This window comes from Musca domestica, unplaced genomic scaffold (genome assembly GCF_030504385.1).
Source record: "Musca domestica strain aabys unplaced genomic scaffold, Musca_domestica.polishedcontigs.V.1.1 62, whole genome shotgun sequence".
NCBI lineage: Eukaryota > Metazoa > Arthropoda > Insecta > Diptera > Muscidae > Musca > Musca domestica.
The window spans coordinates 3,300,552-3,326,176 of NW_026712369.1; the positions used below are offsets into that span (position 1 = coordinate 3,300,552).

A 25,625-nucleotide genomic window follows, 5' to 3' on the forward strand; every position below is an offset into this window, starting at 1 on the left:
CCAAGCGTGGATTTTTTTAAAAATATTTTTTCGACTATAATTCCAAGAGTGGATTTTTTAAAAATATTTTTTTTCAACTATAATTCCAAGCGTGGATTTTTTAAAAACATTTTTTCAAAGAATAATACCAAGCGTGGATTTTTTAAAAATATTATTTCAACGAATAATTCCAAGCGTGGATTTTTTAAAAATATTTTTTCAAGAGTGGATTTTTCAAAAATATTTTTTTCGACTATTATTCCAAGCTTGGATTTATTAAAAATATTTTTTTCGACTATTATTCCAAGCTTGGATTTATTAAAAATATTTTTTTCGACTATTATTCCAAGCTTAGAATTTTTAAAAATGTTTTTTCGCCTATAATTCCAAGCGTGGATTTTTAAAAATATGTTTTCTACTATAATTCCAAGCGTGGATGTTTAAAAATATTTTTTCGACTATAATTCCAGCCGTGGATTTTTTAAAAATATTTTTTCAAAGAAAAATTAGAAGCGTGGATTTTTTAAAAATATTTTTTCAAAGAAAAATTAGAAGCGTGGATTTTTTAAAAATATTTTTTCAAAGAATAATTACAAGCGTGGATTTTTTTTTTAAATATTTTTCGACTATAATTCCAAGCGAGGATTTTTTAAAAATATTTTTTCGACTATAATTCCAAGCGTGGATTTTTTAAAAATATTTTTTCGACTATAATTCCAAGCATGGATTTTTTTAAAAATATTTTTTCGACTATAATTCCAAGCATGGATTTTTTTAAAAATATTTTTTCGACTATAATTCCAAGCGTGGATTTTTTAAAAATATTTTTTCGAATATAATTCCAAGCGTGGACTTTTTAAAAATATTTTTTTAACGAATAATTCCAAGCGTAGATTTTTTAAAAAATATTTTTTCGAATATAATTCCAAGCATGGACTTTTTAAAAATATTTTTTCGAATATAATTCCAAGCGTGGACTTTTTAAAAATATTTTTTAACGAATAATTCCAAGCGTAGATTTTTTTAAAAATATTTTTTTAACGAATAATTCCAAGCGTGGATTTTTTAAAAATATTTTTTTAACGAATAATTCCAAGCGTGGATTTTTTAAAAAAATATTTTTTCAAGGAATAATTCCAAGCGTGGATTTTTTAAAAAAATATTTTTTCAAGGAATAATTCCAAGCGTGGATTTTTTAAAAAATATTTTTTCAAGGAATAATTCCAAGCGTGGATTTTTTAAAAAATATTCTTTCAAGGAATAATTCCAAGCGTGGATTTTTTAAAAAATATTCTTTCAAGGAATAATTCCAAGCGTGGATTTTTTAAAAAAAAATTTTCAAGGAATAATTCCAAGCGTGGATTTTTTAAAAATATTTTTTCGACTATAATTCCATGCGTGGATTTTTTAAAAATATTTTTTCGACTATAATTCCAAGCGTGGATTTTAAAAAAATATTTTTTCGACTATAATTCCAAGCGTGGATTTTTAAAAAATATTTTTTCGACTATAATTCCATGCGTGGATTTTTTAAAAATATTTTTTCGACTATAATTCCAAGCGTGGATTTTTAAAAAATATTTTTTCGACTATAATTCCAAGCGTGGATTTTTAAAAAATATTTTTTCGACTATAATTCCAAGCGTGGATTTTTTAAAAATATTTTTTCAAGGAATAATTCCAAGCGTTGATTTTTTAAAAAATATTCTTTCAAGGAATAATCCCAAGCGTGGATTTTTTAAAAAAAAATTTTTCAAGGAATAATTCCAAGCGTGGATTTTTTAAAAATATTTTTTCAACTATAATTCCATGCGTGGATTTTTTAAAAATATTTTTTCGACTATAATTCCAAGCGTGGATTTTAAAAAAATATTTTTTCGACTATAATTCCAAGCGTGGATTTTTTAAAAATATTTTTTCGACTATAATTCCAAGCGTGGATTTTAAAAAAATATTTTTTCAAAGAATAATTCCAAGCGTGGATTTTAAAAAAATATTTTTTCAAAGAATAATTCCAAGCGTGGATTTTTTAAAAATATATTTTTTCGACTATAATTCCAAGCGGGGATTTTTTAACAATATTTTCTCAAAGAATAATTCCAAGCATAAATTTTTTAAAAATATTTTTTCAAAGTATAATTCCAAGCGTGGATTTTTTAAAAATATTTTTTCAAAGAATAATTCCAAGCGTGGATTTTTTAAAAATATTTTTTCAAAGAATAATTCCAAGCGTGGATTTTTTAAAAATATTTTTTCAAAGAATAATTCCAAGCGTGGATTTTTTAAAAATATTTTTTCAAAGAATAATTCCAAGCGTGGATTTTTTAAAAATATTTTTTCAAAGAATAATTCCAAGCGTGGATTTTTTAAAAATATTTTTTCAAAGAATAATTCCAAGCGTGGATTTTTTAAAAATATTTTTTCAAAGAATAATTCCCAGCGTGGATTTTTTAAAAATATTTTTTCAAAGAATAATTCCAAGCGTGGATTTTTTAAAAATATTTTTTCAAAGAATAATTCCAAGCTTGGATTTTTTAAAAATATTTTTTCAAAGAATAGTTCCAAGCGTGGATTTTTTAAAAATATTTTTTCAAAGAATAATTCCAAGCGTGGATTTTTTAAAAATATTTTTCAAAGAATAATTCCAAGCGTGGATTTTTTAAAAATATTTTTTCAAAGAATAGTTCCAAGCGTGGATTTTTTAAAAATATTTTTTCAAAGAATAATTCCAAGCGTGGATTTTTTAAAAATATTTTTCAAAGAATAATTCCAAGCGTGGATTTTTTAAAAATATTTTTTCAAAGAATAATTCCAAGCGTGGATTTTTTAAAAATATTTTTTCAAAGAATAATTCCAAGCGTGGATTTTTTAAAAATATTTTTTCAAGGAATAATTCCAAGCGTGGATTTTTTAAAAATATTTTTTCAAAGAATAATTCCAAGCGTGGATTTTTTAAAAATATTTTTTCAAAGAATAATTCCAAGCGTGGATTTTTTAAAAATATTTTTTCAAAGAATAATTCCAAGCGTGGATTTTTTAAAAATATTTTTTCGACTATAATTCCAAGCGTGGATTTTTTAAAAATATTTTTTCGACTATAATTCCAAGCGGGGATTTTTTAAAAATATTTCTTCGACTATAATTCCAAGCGTGGATTTTTTAAAAATATTTTTTTTCAAAGAATAATTCCATGCTTGGATTTTTTAAAAATATTTTTTCAAAAAATAATTCCAAGCGTGGATCTTTTAAAAATATTTTTTTCAAAGAATAATTCCATGCTTGGATTTTTTAAAAATAATTTTTCAAAAAATAATTCCAAGCGTGGATCTTTTAAAAATATTTTTTTCAAAGAATAATTCCAAGCGTGGATTTTTTAAAAATATTTTTTTTCAAATAATAATTCCATGCTTGGATTTTTTAAAAATATTTTTTTCAAATAATAATTCCATGCTTGGATTTTTTAAAAATATTTTTCCGACTATAATTCCATGCGTTGATTTTTCAAAAATATTTTTTTTTATTTTTTTCGTTTCCCAAATCAAAATTTTTCCTTTTCCTCAACCAAAATTATATACCATTATTAATAAATCTGCATTTCAACACCCCCACACCGCAACATCCAGCCTAATTTTCTATGCAAAGAAAAAAACAATTTTCTCGCAATTCCAAAATACCGAATTAAATAAAAGGAACGTACGTTCATGCTCGTACAAAAATAAAACCAAAAAAAAAACACATTTCTTACAAATTTGAACAAAATTATAACAAATATTACAGCTAGGTGTTGGGAAATGTAATTGTAATTGACCACACGCCACCATCAGCAGCATTATCATCATCATCGTGCTGTGTCGGTGGTAGCTATTCCACCATAGTGCCATAACAAACGCCCCAAACGCTAACGCTTTTAACAACGCTAATAATGTAGGTGAGCAATTTAGTCAATCAAATCGTCTAGCTGTCTGCCCGTCTAATTCTCGGCTAGTTAGGCAGTCAGTCAGTCTGCCAGTCAGTCACTAAGTCAATTGGTGTAGGAACAATCCCTGCCTGTCTGTCTGCCCAACTGCCTCCATTGTTGATTCATTCATTCCATAGTTGGTGGGTTAGTTAAGCCCCATATCAATCTGTGTTTATTGGCTAAAGCCGAGCTAACCATCCACATCTATCGATAGCCATGTAACCATTCAGACTAAATTGTAATAATTTGTTATTGTTGGTGTTATTGCCTTGCTTGCCATTATTATTAAATATTACGTCGAAGGCAATTCTTTGAATCTAATTCAATTACAATTAGTATTTGAAACAATAGCAGGAAACCACTTTGGGTAGAATCTCAATGGTAACGTGGGGGAGTACTGACTAAATGGGGGCCTGAATGAAGGCCTATTTACCGTCCAGCTCCAGAAAAGAGAATTTGTAGACTCCCAAGAGGGAGTCTTTACAGACTCGAAGAGAGTCCCCCGAAAAAATATTTTTTTTAACTTCACATTTAGAGTTATCCTTTTAAAAAAATATTTTTTTTAACTCCACATTTAGAGTTATCCTTTTAAAAAATTATTTTTAAAAAATCCACACATGGAATTATAGTCGAAAAAAATATTTTTTAAAAATCCACGCTTGGAATTATAGTCGAAAAGAATATTTTTAAAAAATCCACGTTCGGAATTATAGTCGAAAAAAATATTTTTAAAAAATCCATGCTTGGAATTATAGTCGAAGAAAATATTTTTAAAAAATCCACGCTTGGAATTATAGTCGAAAAAATATTTTTAAAAAATCCAGGCTTGGAATTATATTCGAAAAAAAATATTTTTAAAAAATCCACGGTTGAAATTACAGTCGAAAAAAATATTTTTAAAAAATCCACGCTTGGAATTATAGTCGAAAAAAATATTTTTAAAAAATCCAAGCTTATAAATGAATTCGAAAAAAATATTTTTAAAAAATCCACGGTTGAAATTACAGTCGAAAAAAATATTTTTAAAAAATCCACGCTTGGAATTATAGTCGAAAAAATATTTTTAAAAAAATCCACGCTTGTAAATAAATTCGAAAAAAATATTTTTTAAAAAAACTACGCTTGGAATTATAGTCGAAAAAATATTTTTAAAAAATCCACGCTTGGTATTAAAGTCGAAAAAATATTTTTAAAAAATATACGCTTGAAATTATTCTTTGAAAAAATATTTTTATCCACGCTTGAAATTATTCTTTGAAAAAATATTTTTATCCACGCTTGAAATTATTCTTTGAAAAAATATTTTTATCCACGCTTGGAATTATAGTCGAAAAAATATTTTTAAAAAATCCAACTTTGAATTAAAATCGAAAAAAAAATTAAGATATCCACGCCTGGAATTATTCTTTGACAAAACATTTTTAAAAAATTCACGCTTGGAATTATTCTTTGAAAAAATATTTTTAAAAAATCCACGCTTGAAATTATAGTCGAAAATATATTTTTAAAAAATCCACGCTTGGAATTATAGTCGAAAAATATTTTTAAATAATCCGCGCAGGGAATTTTAGTTGGAAAAATATTTTTAAAAATCTCACGCTTGGAATTACAGTCGAAAAAATATTTTTAAAAAATCCACGCTTGGAATTATAGTCGAAAAAAATATTTTTAAAAAATCCAGGCTTGGAATTATAGTCGAATAAATATTTTTAAAAAATCCACGCTTGAAATTATTCTTTGAAAAAATATTTTTAAAAAATCCACGCTTGGAATTATTGTCGAAAAAAATATTTTTAAAAAATCCACGCTTGAAATTATAGTCGAAAAAAATATTTTTAAAAAATCCACGCTTGGAATTATTGTCGAAAAAAATATTTTTAAAAAATCCACGCATGGAATTATAGTCGAAAAAATATTTTTAAAAAATCCAGGCTTGGAATTACAGTCGAAAAAACATTTTTAATAAATCCAGGCTTGGAATTATTCTTTGAAAAAATATTTTTACAAAATCCACGCTTGGAATTATTCTTTGAAAAAATATTTTTAAATAATCCACGCTTGGAATTTTCCTTGGAAAAAATATTTTTAAAAAATCCACGCTTGGTATTTTCATTCGAAAAAATATTTTTAAAAAATCCACGCTTGGTATTTTCATTCGAAAAAATATTTTTAAAAAATCCACGCTTGGTATTTTCATTCGAAAAAATATTTTTAAAAAATCCACGCTTATAAATAAATTCTAAAAAATATTATTAAAAAATCCACGCTTATAAATAAATTCTAAAAAATATTATTAAAAAATCCACGCTTATAAATAAATTCTAAAAATATTATTAAAAAATCCACGCTTATAAATAAATTCTAAAAAATATTATTAAAAAATCCACGCTTATAAATAAATTCTAAAAAATATTATTAAAAATCCACGCTTATAAATAAATTCTAAAAAATATTATTAAAAAATCCACGCTTATAAATAAATTCTAAAAAATATTTTTAAAAAATCCACGCTTATAAATAAATTCTAAAAAATATTTTTAAAAAATCCACGCTTGTAAATAAATTCAAAAAAATATTTTTAAAAAATCCACGCTTGGAATTTTCCTTCGAAAAAAAATTCTTAAAAAATCCCCACTTATAAATAAATTCGAAAAAATATTTTTAAAAAATCCAGGCTTGGAATTTTCCTTCGAAAAAAAATTCTTAAAAAATCCCCACTTATAAATAAATTCGAAAAAATATTTTTAAAAAATCCACGCTTATAAATAAATTCTAAAAAAAATATTTTTAAAAAATCCACGCTTATAAATAAATTCAAAAAAAAATATTTTTAAAAAATCCACGCTTATAAATAAATTCTAAAATTTTTTTTTAAAAAATCCACGCTTATAAATAAATTCTAAAAAAAATATTTTTAAAAAATCCACGCTTATAAATAAATTCTAAAAAAAAATATTTTTAAAAAATCCACGCTTATAAATAAATTCTAAAATTTTTTTTTAAAAAATCCACGCTTATAAATAAATTCTAAAAAAATATTTTTAAAAAGATCCACGCTTATAAATAAATTCTAAAAAAATATTTTTACAAAATCCACGCTTGTAAATAAATTCGAAAAAGAATTTTAAAAAATCCACGCTTATAAATAAATTCTAAAATTTTTTTTTAAAAAATCGACGCTTATAAATAAATTCTAAAAAAATTATTTTTAAAAAATCCACGCTTATAAAAAAATTCTAAAAAAATATTTTTAAAAAATCCACGCTTATAAATAAATTCTATAAAAATATTTTTAAAAATCCACACTTATAAATAAATTCTAAAATAAATATTTTTTAAAAATCCACGCTTATAAATAAATTCTAAAAAAAATATTTTTAAAAATCCACGCTTATAAATAAATTCTAAAAAAATATTTTTAAAAATCCACGCTTATAAATAAATTCTAAAAAAATATTTTTAAAAAATCCACGCTTATAAATAAATTCTAAAAAAAATATTTTTAAAAAATCCACGCTTATAAATAAATTCTAAAAAAATATTTTTAAAAAGATCCACGCTTATAAATAAATTCTAAAAAAATATTTTTACAAAATCCACGCTTGTAAATAAATTCGAAAAAGAATTTTAAAAAATCCACGCTTATAAATAAATTGGAAAAAATATTTTTAAGAAATCCACGCTTGTAAATAAATTGGAAAAAATATTTTTAAAAAATCCACGCTTATAGATAAATTGGAAAAAATATTTTTAAAAAATCCACGCTTGTAAATAAATTCGAAAAAGAATTTTAAAAAATCCACGCTTATAAATAAATTGGAAAAAATATTTTTAAGAAATCCACGCTTGTAAATAAATTGGAAAAAATATTTTTAAAAAATCCACGCTTATAGATAAATTGGAAAAAATATTTTTAAAAAATCCACGCTTGTAAATAAATTGGAAAAAATATTTTTAAAAAATCCACGCTTATAAATAAATTCTAAAAATATTTTTAAAAAATCCACGCTTATAAATAATTTTGAAAAAATATTTTTTAAAAAATCCACGCATATAAATAATTTTGAAAAAATATTTTTAAAAAATCCTCGCTTATATATAATTTTGAAAAAATATTTTTAAAAAATCCACGCTTATATATAATTTTGAAAAAATATGTTTAAAAAATCCACGCTTATAAAAAATTTCGAAAAAAAATTATTTCTAAAAAATCCACGCTTGTAAATAATTTGGGAAAAAATATTTTTAAAAAATCCACTCTTGTAAATAAATTGGAAAAAATATTTTTAAAAAATCCACGCTTATAAATAATTTCGATAGGAAATATTTTTAAAAAATCCACGCTTATAAATAAATTCGAAAAAATATTTTTAAAAAATCCACTCTTGTAAATAAATTGGAAAAAATATTTTTAAAAAATCCACGCTTATAAATAATTTCGATAGGAAATATTTTTAAAAAATCCACGCTTATAAATAAATTCGAAAAAATATTTTTAAAAAATCCATGCTCGAAATTTTCCTTTGAAAAAATGTTTTTAAAAAAATCCACGCTTGAAATTTTCCTTTGAAAAAAAATTTTTAAAAAATCCACGCTTGGAATTATTCTTTGAAAAAATATTTTTAAAAAATCCACGCTTCTAAATAAATTCGAAATAATGTTTTAAAAAAATCAAGTTTGTACATAAATTCGTAAAAAATGTTTTTAAAAAATCCACGCTTGTAAATAATTTTGAAAAAATATTTCTAAAAAATCCACGCTCATAAATAATTTTGAAAAAATATTTTTAAAAAATCCACGCTTGGAATTTTCCTTTGAAAAATTATTTTTAAAAAATCCAAGCTTGGAATTTTCCTTCGAAAAAATATTTTTAAAAAATCCACGCTTGGAATTTTCCTTTGAAAAATTATTTTTAAAAAATCCAATCTTGGAATTTTCCTTCGAAAAAATATTTTTAAAAAATCCACGCTTGGAATTATTCTTTGAAAAAATATTTTTAAAAAAGGCCCCTTGGAATGGTAGTGGATTCTCTTTGTTTTTATTTTTTTGGGAAATCGTTAAAACAATGCCTCATCACCTCCAGCTGGCTGGCTGGCTGGAGGTGGTGCAAAGAAACCAACAAAAAAATGGAAACCCAAAAGAAGTGTTGTTACATTTTCGCACTTTTTCATACTGCAATTGTTTTGCCAGGCGGACGGCAGCCTCAGAGCCAAGAAGTGTTGGCGTTGGTAATATGCAACACCAATTGTTGCACGTTTTCTGTTGGCGGGCCATGTTACAGTTCATTATTATTAGCGTTTTGAGTTGGTGTGTGAGGCAACAGCAGACAGCCAGACGGACAGACAGGCAGCAAATATTATGCTTTGATTTAGTTTTAAATTACCAACAAATACCTGCAACGTGCCTAGCCGAGACCGAGTGTAATCATTTGGGGAGCTATGAGTGATGATGGCAAAATTGTTGCTGCTATTTTTCTTTTATGGCTTGATGCCGAAAACAAAAAAAAAAATCTAATGGCATATTGCAGCAATAATGTGTTGCCTGGGTCTTGGGGTGCCAAGAAGACCTGGCCTCCTCTCATGCCCAAATTCGTTCGTTTCCCCCCCAATGGAGTTTTGATTTTTGATTTTCGATTTTTTTTTTTTTTGCTTTTGCTGGAAAACTCTAGGCCTTCTGTAAACTTGCATTTTCATTTGTTGATGGCTGGTTTTTCTCAATACTGGCTAAGGCTTCTATGACTATGCCAATATTTTTGGCTTACAAATTTTTAGCCGACTTACTACCTGTACTGCCACCACTCGAGCTGCTGCTGCCGCCATACATACGTCGTAATTTGTATTCGTTTATTCAGACTTCTTGGTTATATTTTTGTTTTTGCCGCCAATAATAACAAACCAAAAACAAGCAGCCAACCCGCCAGCCAGCCAGTCAGCAGCTATGAAGAAAAACCAAAACAAGCCCCCCCTCCCCCTTTTCCTCTTGCCATTGCAAACGACCTGTAACGTATTTTTATTTCGGGGGATCTTTGTATGACCCAGCCCCCCTTCCGCCTCCTCCTCCTCTTCTGGCCGGCCACATTTATCTGCCTGGCGTCTGGCGTCACAAGAGTTGCGTTGTTTCTGCTCATTTGATTGCTTGGTTCGTTTAGTTGGGTTTTTATGTTTTTTTTTTAGTTTTGTTTCTATTTGGCGGATTTCTTGAAGTTTTCGTATAAAAGTTAGTGCTAAGCGTTTGGATGGTATCATTTAATTGTTAACTGTGCAGCTATAGACAACATAGCAATCTAGCACAGCTTTTCTTAAATTTAAGATACGTGTGCGTTCCTTACGTTAAGCGTGCGGCTCGGATACATAAAGTAATAATTTTTTTGAAAATACAAAACAAACAACAACAAAAAAATAATATTAAAAAAATATTTAAAAAAATTCCTTAAAAAAAATAAAGTGTTGAAATAATTTGCATTTGAAGTTTGTTGCTTAAGTCTTTTGTTTTCCTCTCTCTCTCTCTTCATTTCATGTGTACGTGTTCCTGCCATAACCAGCATTACTGTGTAATTCGAAAAAAACAAGGATACTTTTTTTGTGGATATTTTGTGGCCAAGTTGCTTTGCTTCGCTCACCTAAGCTAATCAAATACCAACAAACACCATGAAGTTAATGGTGAGTAAAGGACAGGAAAAAAAGTGGTGTTAAAAATGTGAAAAGGACATTGAAAGCAAAGAAAAGTGTGAAATAACAAAAAAAAGACACAAGAACTCAGAATAGAGAAATCAAATGAAAAATTGGTGCAAAGATATAAAAAGCCCAATTACGATGCCTTTAAGGATAATAGAAAATAATTAAAAAAATATTGATTTAGGCTAATCCTTAAAATACTGGATATCCTACAAACACCGATGTAGTCTTCAATCCTGGGAATTTTGGAAACAATTAAAAAAACTAGTGAATTATAGAAACTCCTACATTTCTGAAGTTCAAGCAATTTAGCCAAATTATATTCGGTCGCCCGGGAGTGCAAAAATAATTCCCATTAAAAATACGATTTTTTTGGATTTTTAATTGCTTTTCCCCCAAAAATTATTTTAAAAATATCTTCAGTCGCAGAAAATCTACAACTGAAAAAAGCTTCTATATTTTATTTCTGAGTAAAAAAAGGCTCGAATAGGAATTTCATTTTTTGGTAGGTTTTTCGGGCACAAAAATTAAGTCTAGGTTTCATAAAATCAAAAATTTCTACGCTTGGAATTATGCTTCGAAACAATAATTTTAAAATATTAAAAAAAAAATCTTTCTAAAAATCCTTGCATAGAATTATCCTTCCAAAAAATTCACTCTGATAATTAAACTCAGAAACATATTTTCCAAAAATATTTTCAGGATATAACAAAAAAAAAATGGGATATAAGAAATGATTTAACAAAAGATAAATGAAAAATGTAAATATAGAGTTCGATAGTCCTCAATAAGGATAATTGAAAAAAAATCCCTTAAGCATTTAAAAGAAAAATCCGATATCCTTCTGTCCTCCTAATACTGTGGCCAAGATAAAAAAATGAAAGAAGAATAACAACTTAAAACCTTTGCATAAATAGATCCTGAAAAAAATTATTCCCAGTCGAAATAATTGAAGTATGGAGTTCCATAGTCTTCATTAAGGATAATTAAAAATAAAAAAAAAAATCCCAAGTGTCGAAAAGAGAAACAATTAGATATCCTTCTGTTCTCCTAATACTGTGGCCAAGATGAAAAAATTAAAGAAGAATAACAACTTAATACCTTTGCATAAATAGATCGAAAATATTTCTGTCTAACTCGGCTTTTGAGAATAGAACGCATTTCTGAAGATGGGAGTGAAAGGTGAATGTTATCCTTGCACCAACATCATGAGGAGAATATATGTTCCCGAAAAAAAATTACATGAAAATAACTCTCAGGAAAACAACTATCTAGTTTTTGGTGTCCTATCTCGGGTTCCAATTATTCGGAGGAAAATGAGATCTTTCTATCCATCCATCAATATTATGAGGAGAACATATGATCCCGAAAAAAATTGACATAAAATTGACTTGCAGGACCATTAATTCGACTAGTAATTTTAAGTGTATCAGGTTTTAATTTTTTGGAGGTTTTTTTAAATTAATTTTCTCAAAATTCCCCCAGTATCTATTGATTGAAAAAAATCCAGTTATTCGGTTCTCTATTTTCAATGAACCTCTTCTCTATATGGAAGGCTAAAATATAATTCCCCTTATCTACATAAGTCCACAATTGGATCTTTCTATGACTTTCAGGACCAATACAACAATAATACAACTAGTCATTTTTAGTGTTCTGTCTCTGGTTCTATTTTTCGGAGGATATCTAATTTCATTTTATTTATTGTTCCCGTTCCAGATTGGATCTGTTTGATTCTAATGCGACTGCCAATAAATTATAAAAATTGTCAAACATTTTTAATATAATATCCCATCATTCACTGTAAGAATCATTTAGCAACCTCAAGCTCATGCAATATTTTCCGCACAAGGCAGAAATATTGGTTGGTCAACAGGCAAAATATTATTCTGCCTGCCTAGTTATGACGAACGCCATCTATAATTCCCTATTTATATGGTTATTCCATAAAATTCCCGGGTATATTGCATGATTTTAGGCGTTTAAAAAGAATAAGCGAAAGGCTATCTATACTTCAATTGCAATATTTTCCACCGAAGCAGTGATATTGTTTGTTTAAGTGACAATAGTCTCACACTCTCACAAAAAAATAAATACAAACTCCGATCAATTTAAAAAATAACATTTTAGTAAAAATCTTACATATGCAAAACGACACCTACACTTCAATTTTAATATTGTTCTCAACAGGGATATTGGTTAGTATATAGACTAATATTTTACTTCCCGCCTAGTCACAACGAACTCCATCTATAATTCACTTTATATATTGCTATTAATTAAAAAATTGCTGCATAGTGCATGCTTTTAGGCGTTTGGAAGCAAGAAAATATAATGGTAAAATATCTGATAAATAGTCACTAGAAACGTTTTCCTAAAGCAAATTATATCCAAACCTCATCTCGCTCAACAATCGAAAAATAGAATCTCTAAGTAAATCAGTAGCTAATCTATTAAAAAAAAAATCTTTAAAACTTTCGTATAAAAGCTTTATTATCTGAGTCAGAAATCACTGTCACAACGAGCGCCATCTGTACCACAAATTCAACAATGATAACCAAACGAAAATTTGGTGCATTGAACTTACTTTTAGGCTTGAAACACTAATAAATTCGTTTTAGTTTCGTAATCAAATACCAATTTTAACACGACCGCACAGAAGAATTGCTAATAGGTTAAAGGAATATTAACCATCTGTTCCACAATTTGAAAATTGATATTCAATGAAGTTTTTCAGGCAATGCAGCAGTTAAAATGTATGATATTATTACCGAAATTGGTATTAAAATAACTACTTTTGAATCATTTATTTAAAAATATGTCAATAGAGGGCGATGAAATAATTCATCGGCTATAAAATCGGAGAAACTGAAAATATTATTGTTTTTCGAGAAGTTTTTTATTTCCTTTATGCGAGGAATAATTTATTGGCTTTTCGATTAAAAAAACTGCGGCAAAAATCACTCAGCCACCACAAGCTCCATCTATACCACAATTTAAACAAAGATTAACAAATAAATTTTTGAGGCATTGTGCATGCGTTTAGGTTTCTAAAAATAATAATGGATTCGCTTTAGAGCCTTAATCAAATGTCAAATTTAATATGACAAATCAACCGCATAGAAGAATTATTAGTGAGTTCAAGGAAAATCCTCATTTGGCCCCATCTGTACCTCAATTTCAGAATTGAAATCCAATTAGGATTTTCAAGCATCGGTTATGCCTTTGAGAGTTAACAGAAATAAATTCAACAGCTAAATGCCGTAATCAAATATCAATTTTAATACAGAGAATCATTCGCACAGAAGAATTGTTAATGGGTTAAAGGAATATAAAGCATCGGGCGCCATCTGTGCCTCAATTTTGGTATTGATATTAAATGAAGATTTTCAATCATCGGGTATGCTTTTGCGAGTTAAAAGAAATAAATTCAGCAGCTAAATGCCGTAATCTAATATCCATTTCAATACGAAAAATCATTCGCACAAAAGAATTGTTATTGGGTTAAAGGAATATTAATCATCGGGCGCCATCTAAGCCTCAATTTCAGAATTAATATTCAATTAAGATTTCCATCATCGGGTATGATGTCGGGGATTAAAAGAAACGAGTTTAGCAGCTAAATGTCGTAATCAAATATCAATTTTAATACAGCAAATCATTCCCACAATACAATTGTTAATAGGTTAAAGCAATGCAAGTCGTTGGGCGCCATCTGTGCCTCAATTTCGAAATTAATATCCATTGAAGTTTTTCAAGCATTAGGTATGCTTTTGAGAGATAAAAAAAACAGATTTGGCAGCTAAATGCCGTAATCAAATATCAATTTTAATGCAGAAAATCATCCTCATGGAAGAATTGTTTATAGGTTAAAGGAATACAAATCGTTGAGCGCCATCTGTGCCTCAATTTTAGTATTGATATCAATGAAGTTTTTCAAGCGTTGGGTATGATTTTAGGCGTAAATGAATCAATTCAGCAGCTAAATGTTCATAATATTATAACCAAAATAGGATTTAAAAAACAACTAATTTTCAATCCTTTGTTTGAAAGTCTGCCAATAGAGGGCGTTGAATCAGCTAGCTAAAAAGTTTTGTTTTCTTTTACGTGAGTTAGCTCCTCTATAAAAACTATCCTGACAAATATTTTTTTGATCTTTTTGAGGATCAACTGACAAAGAAATATACAAATATTATTTTTGTTTCTCTAAAGAAATCCCATAGGTTTTCTATAAGAAATTCCTATTGATACTCTAATATCTTAGGCCAAACTAATCTTCTGCAGGAAGATCAATAGCTCTCCTTCATAAAGGAACCCAAATTTTCCGAACCAAAATTAAAAAATCTACTTTTTACTCCATTCTTCCTCTTTTAACAATAATTTCTCATTTTAAATGCCCTCTCTTTAATATTTGTCTCCTTTTGCCCCCTCTATCCTCCCCCACCAGCGAACAAAATAAAAAAGTCAACTTTTTACTCCATTCTCTTAAAAAACAATTTCTCATTTTAAATTTTTCTCCTTTTCCCTTTCTTCTCCCCCAACAGCGAACAGCATTTCTGCTCGCGGCCCTACTTCTGGTAGTCGTCCAACAGACACGTGCCGAAGAAGAAAAGCAACCAGCCGGAGCTGAGGATAAGAAAATCGAATCAAAGGCCGAAGATGATAAGAAATCCGCCGATGGCACTGATGAGACCACCAAAACTAAACGTGGCCTACATCATTTCGAGGATTATCATCATCATTCGTATCCCATACATGAGCACAAGACCTTAACTATTGTCAAGAAGGTACCATACCCGGTGCCGGTGGAGAAGCATGTACATGTCCCCGTTGAGAAACATGTACCTGTGCCCGTTGAGGTGAAAGTGCCCAAACCCTATCCGGTGGTCAAGCACGTACCCTACGAAGTCAAGGAAATAGTTAAGGTGCCTCACGAGATCCCAGCTCCATATCCCGTGGAAAAGAAAGTTCCTGTACCAGTACATGTACCCTATGATCGTCCAGTCCCCGTTAAGGTATACGTACCAGCACCATACCCAGTAGAAAAGAAGGTGCATGTTCCCGTCAAGGTGCATGTGCCCGCTCCATATCCAGTTGAGAAGAAGGTGCACTATCCTGTCAAGGTTCATGTGCCCGTTGAGAAACCATATCCCGTTGAAAAGGTTGTCCATTATCCCGTTAAGGTGCCCGTCGAGAAGCCAGTCCCATATCCAGTTGAAAAACCTGTACCCTATCATGTTGAGAAACCCGTACCAGTGCCGGTGATTAAGAAGGTTCCAGTTCCTGTACATGTCCCCTATGACAGACCTGTGCCAGTGCATGTTGAAAAACCCGTACCCTATGAGGTTAAGGTGCCCGTGCCCGCCCCCTATCCCGTTGTCAAGGAAATCCCAGTTAAGGTTGAGAAACATGTACCCTATCCCGTGCATGTACCCTACGAAAAGCCCGTGCCCGTCCACTTGGAGAAACATGTACCCGAATACCATGAGAAGCATATCTCCTACAAGGAACCCGAATTCATTCACAAGAAAATCGAGGAGCATCACCATGAACCCATCCATCACATCGAGAGCCACCATGGACTCTCGCTGCATGAGGAACATGAGGTGGATCACGGTCACAGCTATGGTTATCATGGCTATGGCCATCATCATCAATATTATTAGATTAGTGAGATTCTAATTTGAATTTTCTCTTTTTTTTCTCTTTTCTTTTTCCGCAACAGCATCACTAAGAGAGCGATCTGAGAGCCAATCTCCCACCGGAACCAAAAATGTGTAAATAATGAAAAAATGGCAACGGAGAGAGATACAGCTTCAGAGAGTAATACCAGTGATTTGTTACATGTGAGAGTTAAGTGTGAATTGAGAGGGAGAGAGAGAGAGAGAGAAAAAACAGATAGACCGACTTTTGAAAACAAGAAAAAAAAACGTTAAATGGCTTTAATGAGTACTGATTCTAATGATTCTGGAAATGGTAAACAATAACAACAACAACAACAAAAAACGTGATAATGGCCTCAAAATAACGGACTTAGCAATTTATTTAATCAACGAACGCCCCCAACCCCAACCCCCCAGAGAGAGAGTGTGTAGAAAAAACAATCTGAGAGAGAGAGACACAAAGAGTTTTTTTAACTCTCTTTTTATGGATAACTCAGCAATTTTCAATTGAGAGAGAGAGAGAGTTAAGCTTGAAATTCTTCCTCTCTTGATCTAAACCAACTGCCCCAAACTCTGCCCAACTCAACTAGATTTTAAGAGTAACCAACCAACACACAGAGAGAGATTTTTTTATATAAAATAATAATAATAATATTTTTTTTTATTTAGTTTCTAAGCCATCTTTTTTGTGTATAGAACAATTTAATAAGATTTATTAATTTTTTTGAGAATAATTTTAAGGCAATGTCAACATGAGTAATTTTATAAGGTAAAAAATAGGAAAAAAAACTAATTTATATTTGGCTCTCTCTCGATCTCACCAAAAAGAGAGGGAGGGAGAGAGTGATCTCCTCAATATGTAGAATAAACTCGAGAAGAGAAGTACCCCATTTCCGTCCAGCCAACTTTTGCGTGGCTTTAGAAGAGTAAGACTTGAACAACAAAAAAATGAGATTAAGGGCCCCCTAGGACCCCCCCCCCGATAAAGAGATTTTATTTAAAACACCCCCAAACAATTTTTCTTAGACTAGTTTAGCTAAGCTTTTCATTAGCGGATTTTTTTTTATTGATATTATTGTGTTATGTGTATGTAATTTTTTTGTGTAGTTAAAATCCCAGATTTTTATTTTCAATACCCCCTACCCCCCACAAAATCAGCCAAACAAACCGTATTGTATTATATATTGTTCATATTCAAATTTCAAATATTTTACGTGTTTTGTTAAACAGTATTTACATCGAAAAAAAACAATAAGCTATACAAAATGACATACATACATCACATATAACCAATATTTTATGTTACCAAAAAAAATTTAATAACAACAACAAACAACATTTTTCTGCCACTAGAGAAGAATACAAAAATAAAGACAAGTTGAAAAATGTGATAATGATGGAATAATTCAAAATCAAATGGAAAAATGAATAAACGATAATCCAAGTGATTGATTGATCGACCAAACAAAACCAAAATAATAATTTTATGGCTTTTATTTATTTAAATTGGGAATTAAAAAAAATAATGGCAAAAGGTCCAAATTCCTGTAGAAAAAAAGAATTTTTGAAAATTCGAAGGAATTTTTGGAAATTCAAAAAGGGCAGGGCAAAAGGTCCAAATTCCTGTAGAAAAAACAAGGATTTTTGGAAATTCGAACTAAAAATATTCTTTAAAAATTCTTTAAAAAATCCACGTTTATTGCCCTTTAAAAATTCTTTAAAAAATCCACGTTTATTGCCCTTTAAAAATTCTTTAAAAAATCCACGTTTATTGCCCTTTAAATATTCTTTAAAAATTCTTTAAAAAATCCACGTTTATTGCCCTTTAAATATTCTTTAAAAATTCTTTAAAAAATCCACGTTTATTGCCCTTTAAATATTCTTTAAAAATTCTTTAAAAAATCCACGTTTATTGCCCTTTAAATATTCTTTAAAAATTCTTTAAAAAATCCACGTTTATTGCCCTTTAAATATTCTTTAAAAATTCTTTAAAAAATCCACGTTTATTGCCCTTTAAATATTCTTTAAAAATTCTTTAAAAAATCCACGTTTATTGCCCTTTAAATATTCTTTAAAAAATCCACGTTTATTACCCTTTAAATATTCTTTAAAAATTCTTTAAAAAATCCACGTTATTGCCCTTTAAATATTCTTTAAAAATTCTTTAAAAATCCACGTTTATTGCCCTTTAATATTCCTTTAAAAATTCTTTAAAAAATCCACGTTTATTGTCCTTTTAATGTCCTTTAAAAATTCTTTAAAAAATCCACGTTTATTGTCCTTTTAATGTCCTTTAAAAATTCTTTAAAAAATCCACGTTTATTGCCCTTTAAATATTCTTTAAAAATTCTTTAAAAAATCCACGTTTATTGCCCTTTAAATATTCTTTAAAAATTCTTTAAAAAATCCACGTTTATTGCCCTTTAAATATTCTTTAAAAATTCTTTAAAAATCCACGTTTATTGCCCTTTAAATATTCTTTAAAAATTCTTTTAAAAAATCCACGTTTATTGCCCTTTAAATATTCTTTAAAAATTCTTTAAAAAATCCACGTTTATTGCCCTTTAAATATTCTTTAAAAATTCTTTAAAAAATCCACGTTTATTGCCCTTTAAATATTCTTTAAAAATTCTTTAAAAAATCCACGTTTATTGCCCTTTAAATATTCTTTAAAAATTCTTTAAAAAATCCACGTTTATTGCCCTTAAATATTCTTTAAAAATTCTTTAAAAAATCCACGTTATTGCCCTTTAAATATTCTTTAAAAATTCTTTAAAAAATCCACGTTTATTGCCCTTTAAATATTCTTAAAAATTCTTTAAAAAATCCACGTTTATTGCCCTTTAAATATTCTTTAAAAATTCTTTAAAAAATCCACGTTTATTGCCCTTTAAATATTCTTTAAAAATTCTTTAAAAATCCACGTTTATTGCCCTTTAAATATTCTTTAAAAATTCTTTAAAAAATCCACGTTTATTGCCCTTTAAATATTCTTTAAAAATTCTTTAAAAATCCACGTTTATTGCCCTTTAAATATTCTTTAAAAATTCTTTAAAAAATCCCGTTTATTGCCCTTTAAATATTCTTTAAAAATTCTTTAAAAAATCCACGTTTATTGCCCTTTAAATATTCTTTAAAAATTCTTTAAAAAATCCACGTTTATTGCCCTTTAAATATTCTTTAAAAATTCTTTAAAAATCCACGTTTATTGCCCTTTAAATATTCTTTAAAAATTCTTTAAAAAATCCACGTTTATTGCCCTTTAAATATTCTTTAAAAATTCTTTAAAAAATCCACGTTTATTGCCCTTTAAATATTCTTTAAAAATTCTTTAAAAAATCCACGTTTATTGCCCTTTAAATATTCTTTAAAAATTCTTTAAAAAATCCACGTTTATTGCCCTTTAAATATTCTTTAAAAATTCTTTAAAAAATCCACGTTATTGCCCTTTAAATATTCTTTAAAAATTCTTTAAAAAATCCACGTTTATTGCCCTTTAAATATTCTTTAAAAATTCTTTAAAAAATCCACGTTTATTGCCCTTTAAATATTCTTTAAAAATTCTTTAAAAAATCCACGTTTATTGCCCTTTAAATATTCTTTAAAAATTCTTTAAAAAATCCACGTTTATTGCCCTTTAAATATTCTTTAAAAATTCTTTAAAAAATCCACGTTTATTGCCCTTTAAATATTCTTTAAAAATTCTTTAAAAAATCCACGTTTATTGCCCTTTAAATATTCTTTAAAAATTCTTTAAAAATCCACGTTTATTGCCCTTTAAATATTCTTTAAAAATTCTTTAAAAAATCCACGTTTATTGCCCTTTAAATATTCTTTAAAAATTCTTTAAAAAATCCACGTTTATTGCCCTTTAAATATTCTTTAAAAATTCTTTAAAAAATCCACGTTTATTGCCCTTTAAATATTCTTTAAAAATTCTTTAAAAAATCCACGTTTATTGCCCTTTAAATATTCTTTAAAAATTCTTTAAAAAATCCACGTTTATTGCCCTTTAAATATTCTTTAAAAATTCTTTAAAAAATCCACGTTTATTGCCCTTTAAATATTCTTTAAAAATTCTTTAAAAAATCCACGTTTATTGCCCTTTAAATATTCTTTAAAAATTCTTTAAAAAATCCACGTTTATTGCCCTTTAAATATTCTTTAAAAATTCTTTAAAAAATCCACGTTTATTGCCCTTTAAATATTCTTTAAAAATTCTTTAAAAAATCCACGTTTATTGCCCTTTAAATATTCTTTAAAAATTCTTTAAAAAATCCACGTTTATTGCCCTTTAAATATTCTTTAAAAATTCTTTAAAAAATCCACGTTTATTGCCCTTTAAATATTCTTTAAAAATTCTTTAAAAAATCCACGTTTATTGCCCTTTAAATATTCTTTAAAAATTCTTTAAAAAATCCACGTTTATTGCCCTTTAAATATTCTTTAAAAATTCTTTAAAAAATCCACGTTTATTGCCCTTTAAATATTCTTTAAAAATTCTTTAAAAAATCCACGTTTATTGCCCTTTAAATATTCTTTAAAAATTCTTTAAAAAATCCACGTTTATTGCCCTTTAAATATTCTTTAAAAATTCTTTAAAAAATCCACGTTTATTGCCCTTTAAATATTCTTTAAAAATTCTTTAAAAAATCCACGTTTATTGCCCTTTAAATATTCTTTAAAAATTCTTTAAAAATCCACGTTTATTGCCCTTTAAATATTCTTTAAAATTCTTTAAAAAATCCACGTTTATTGCCCTTTAAATATTCTTTAAAAATTCTTTAAAAAATCCACGTTTATTGCCCTTTAAATATTCTTTAAAAATTCTTTAAAAAATCCACGTTTATTGCCCTTTAAATATTCTTTAAAAATTCTTTAAAAAATCCACGTTTATTGCCCTTTAAATATTCTTTAAAAATTCTTTAAAAAATCCACGTTTATTGCCCTTTAAATATTCTTTAAAAATTCTTTAAAAAATCCACGTTTATTGCCCTTTAAATATTCTTTAAAAATTCTTTAAAAAATCCACGTTTATTGCCCTTTAAATATTCTTTAAAAATTCTTTAAAAAATCCACGTTTATTGCCCTTTAAATATTCTTTAAAAATTCTTTAAAAAATCCACGTTTATTGCCCTTTAAATATTCTTTAAAAATTCTTTAAAAAATCCACGTTTATTGCCCTTTAAATATTCTTTAAAATTCTTTAAAAAATCCACGTTTATTGCCCTTTAAATATTCTTTAAAAATTCTTTAAAAAATCCACGTTTATTGCCCTTTAAATATTCTTTAAAAATTCTTTAAAAATCCACGTTTATTGCCCTTTAAATATTCTTTAAAAATTCTTTAAAAAATCCACGTTTATTGCCCTTTAAATATTCTTTAAAAATTCTTTAAAAAATCCACGTTTATTGCCCTTTAAATATTCTTTAAAAATTCTTTAAAAAATCCACGTTTATTGCCCTTTAAATATTCTTTAAAAATTCTTTAAAAAATCCACGTTTATTGCCCTTTAAATATTCTTTAAAAATTCTTTAAAAAATCCACGTTTATTGCCCTTTAAATATTCTTTAAAAATTCTTTAAAAAATCCACGTTTATTGCCCTTTAAATATTCTTTAAAAATTCTTTAAAAAATCCACGTTTATTGCCCTTTAAATATTCTTTAAAAATTCTTTAAAAAATCCACGTTTATTGTCCTTTAAATATTCTTTAAAAATTCTTTAAAAAATCCACGTTTATTGCCCTTTAAATATTCTTTGAAAATTCTTTAAAAAATCCACGTTTATTGCCCTTTAAATATTCTTTAAAAATTCTTTAAAAAATCCACGTTTATTGCCCTTTAAATATTCTTTAAAAATTCTTTAAAAAATCCACGTTTATTGCCCTTTAAATATTCTTTAAAAATTCTTTAAAAAATCCACGTTTATTGCCCTTTAAATATTCTTTAAAAATTCTTTAAAAAATCCACGTTTATTGCCCTTTAAATATTCTTTAAAAATTCTTTAAAAATCCACGTTTATTGCCCTTTAAATATTCTTTAAAAATTCTTTAAAAAATCCACGTTTATTGCCCTTTAAATATTCTTTAAAAATTCTTTAAAAAATCCACGTTTATTGCCCTTTAAATATTCTTTAAAAATTCTTTAAAAAATCCACGTTTATTGCCCTTTAAATATTCTTTAAAAATTCTTTAAAAATCCACGTTTATTGCCCTTTAAATATTCTTTAAAAATTCTTTAAAAAATCCACATTTATTGCCCTTTAAATATTCTTTAAAAATTCTTTAAAAAATCCACGTTTATTGCCCTTTAAATATTCTTTAAAAATTCTTTAAAAATCCACGTTTATTGCCCTTTAAATATTCTTTAAAAATTCTATAAAAAATCCACGTTTATTGCCCTTTAAATATTCTTTAAAAATTCTTTAAAAAATCCACGTTTATTGCCCTTTAAATATTCTTTAAAAATTCTTTAAAAAAACCAAGTTTATTGCCCTTTAAATATTCTTTAAAAAATCCAAGTTTATTGCCCTTTAAAAATTCTTTAAAAAATCAACGTTTATTGCCCTTTAAATATTCTTTAAAAATTCTTTAAAAAATCCACGTTTATGGTCCTTTAAATATCCTTTTAAAATTTCTTTCAAAAATCCACGTTTATAACCCTTTAAATATTCTTTAAAAAATCCACGTTTATGGTCCTTTAAATATCCTTTTAAAATTTCTTTCAAAAATCCACGTTTATAACCCTTTAAATATTCTTTAAAAAATCCAAGTTTATGGTCCTTTAAATATCCTTTTGAAATTTCTTTCAAAAATCCACATTTATAGCCCTTTAAATATTCTTTAAAAATTTTTAAAAAATCCACGTCTATAGTCCTTTAAAAATTCTTTAAAAAAACCACGTCTATAGTCCGTTAAAAATTCTTAAAAAAAAATCACGTCTATAGTCCTTTAAAAATTCTTTAAAAAAACCACGTCTATAGTCCGTTAAAAATTCTTAAAAAAAAATCACGTCTATAGTCCTTTAAAAATTCTTTAAAAAATCCACGTCTATAGTCCTTTAAAAATTCTTTAAAAAATCCACGTTTATTGTCCTTTAAAAATTCTTTAAAAAATCCACGTTTATTGTCCTTTTAATGTCCTTTAAAAATTCTTTAAAAAATCCACATTTTTAGTCCTTTGAATATCCTTTAAAAATTGTTTAAAAAATCCACATTTTAATTCCTTTGAATATCCTTTAAAAATAGTTTAAAAAATCCAAAGCAAATGAAAAGTGACAGCTCTAAGCAACTTGGTTTATTTCCAATAACAAAACCAATAACATTGGCTTCTATGACAACCAAAACCGATAAAATTCTAATTCGAAAATAAAACCGATAACATTGATTTTCATGACACCAAATTATTTTTTCTTGTCGTTTTTAAAACCAATAGTGACAAAATTGGTTTCTATCGACTTATATTTAGGGATGTTACAAACGGAATGACAAAGTTAATATACCCTCCTTTCCAACGTTGTGGGTATAAAAAAAGAATCTTTAAAAAAATTCTGTTAAATTCATCAAACTACCGAATATGGGGGGGTACCGATATTTGGGGGCCATACGAAGTCCTAGACATGTAAAGATAATTTTGTGTCATGTACTGATGTAGCCATTAGAAACTTCAAATACCAAATGTAAAATAATTCCGATGAATAATGTCGCTAAAATCATCAAAATACTGAATATAAGGAGATACCGATATATGGGGGCTATGCGACCTACACAGACAATTTTCTGTCTTAGGGTGCAGTATCCATTACGAACTTAAAATACCAAATTTCAAACAATTTCGGTGAATAATGTCGCTTATATCATCAAAATACCGAATATCGTGAAGTACGATTATATGGTGGCTATTCGAAGACGTGGACCTGCAAAGACAATTTTCTGTCATAGGCTGTAGTACCCATTAGGAACTTCAAATACTATATTTGAAACAATTCCGGTGAATAATGCCGAATATCGAGAGGTACCGTTATATGGGGGCTATTCGAAGACGTGGACCTGCATAGCCAATTTACCGTCTGGGCTGTAGAACCGATTCCGATTCCGGTATAATAAAATATGTCGAAATACAACAAGAATTCTTGGCTAGAGAGGGTATAAGCTTATCGAAAAAACGGACCAAATCCGTTTCAGAACATTTGGACCAAGTCCGTTTCAGAACATTTGGAAGTCGATCTAGCGATGTTCGTCCGTTCGTTTGGCTGGCTGCTGAGTACGATAACTCTCGAAGGGTTTTGGTCCAAACTTGGTACATCGTAATATTTTGTCAAACTTAGATCGAGTTCGGAGATGGGCAATATTGGTCAACTACTTCTGGTACATTCCCACATTTTCGAAAAAAAATAATTTATCGTACGGGAGGAGAAAGCAAAATTCAATTTTGCTCTAACTTTGCAAATCCTAATATTTGCATCAGTGCTAGATCAGGTGAGAAAATAGACAATATCGGTTCACTCCATCAAGTACCTCCCCCATAAAGGGTCAAAATTTCGAATATTTGTAACACTTATAAAATGTGAAATAAGAGTCCGATTGTCTTTAAATTTCACACATCACAAGAATATGCATATCCTTCATGGATGGCTCATGAAACGAGAAATTAACATCCGATTCCATTCAGACTTGGTACATCTCAATATTTCTATCAAAACAAGAACTGCTGTGAAGATGGTAGAGATCGGAGCATTCCTTCTTGTGCCTCGCCCACAAAGGGTCACAATTTTGAATAACCAAAACGATCATATAATCCGAAATAAACAACCGATGGTCTTCATATTTCACACATCCCGTTACAAATCTAAAATCTAAACTTATTCTGCCTTTGCCTTTTCTGAAATTTTTGCTTTCATTCAATAAAATTCAAAAAAAAAAAAGATACATAAAAGTAATGATAAAAAAATATATTTTCATAAAAATTCACGTTCATTGGTCAATGAAAAAAATATTTTTATAAAAATCCACGTTTATTGGACAATGAAAAAAATATTTTTATAAAAATCCACGTTTATTGGTCAATGAAAAAAATATTTTTATAAAAATCCACGTTTATTGGTCAATGAAAAAAATATTTTTATAAAAATCTACGTTTATTGGTCTATGAAAAAAATATTTTTATGAAAATCCACGTTTATTGGTCCATGAAAAAAATATTTTTATAAAAATCCACATTTATTGTTCCATAAAAAAAGTTTTTAAAAAATTTAAATTTTTTTGGTCCATGAAAAAATATTTTTATAAAAATCCACATTTATTGTTCCATAAAAAACTAGTTTTTAAAAATTTTAAATTTTTTGAAATCCACT

General features: G+C 27.5%; 2 protein-coding genes across 3 annotated transcripts in view; one reads left to right on the forward strand and one right to left on the reverse strand.

Annotated features, from left to right (window-relative positions):
• The window catches only part of LOC101890617 (angiotensin-converting enzyme), a 331,191-nt gene that overhangs the window by 261,684 nt on the left and 43,882 nt on the right, over positions 1–25,625 (reverse strand). The window lies entirely within an intron of this gene.
• Positions 10,110–17,513, forward strand: LOC101899944 (uncharacterized). Of its 2 annotated transcripts, XM_005191085.4 has the most exons (4): positions 10,112–10,292; positions 10,479–10,596; positions 15,156–16,217; positions 16,337–17,513. In XM_005191085.4, the coding sequence occupies exons 2-4, from the start codon at positions 10,585–10,587 to the stop codon at positions 16,343–16,345; spliced, it is 1,083 nt and encodes a 360-aa protein (XP_005191142.1). In that variant the 5' UTR covers positions 10,112–10,292; positions 10,479–10,584; the 3' UTR covers positions 16,346–17,513. The 2 variants fall into 2 exon arrangements, with proteins under 2 accessions (XP_019895027.1, XP_005191142.1); XM_020039468.2 differs by lacking the exon at positions 16,337–17,513 and having other exon boundaries at positions 10,110–10,292; positions 15,156–16,325.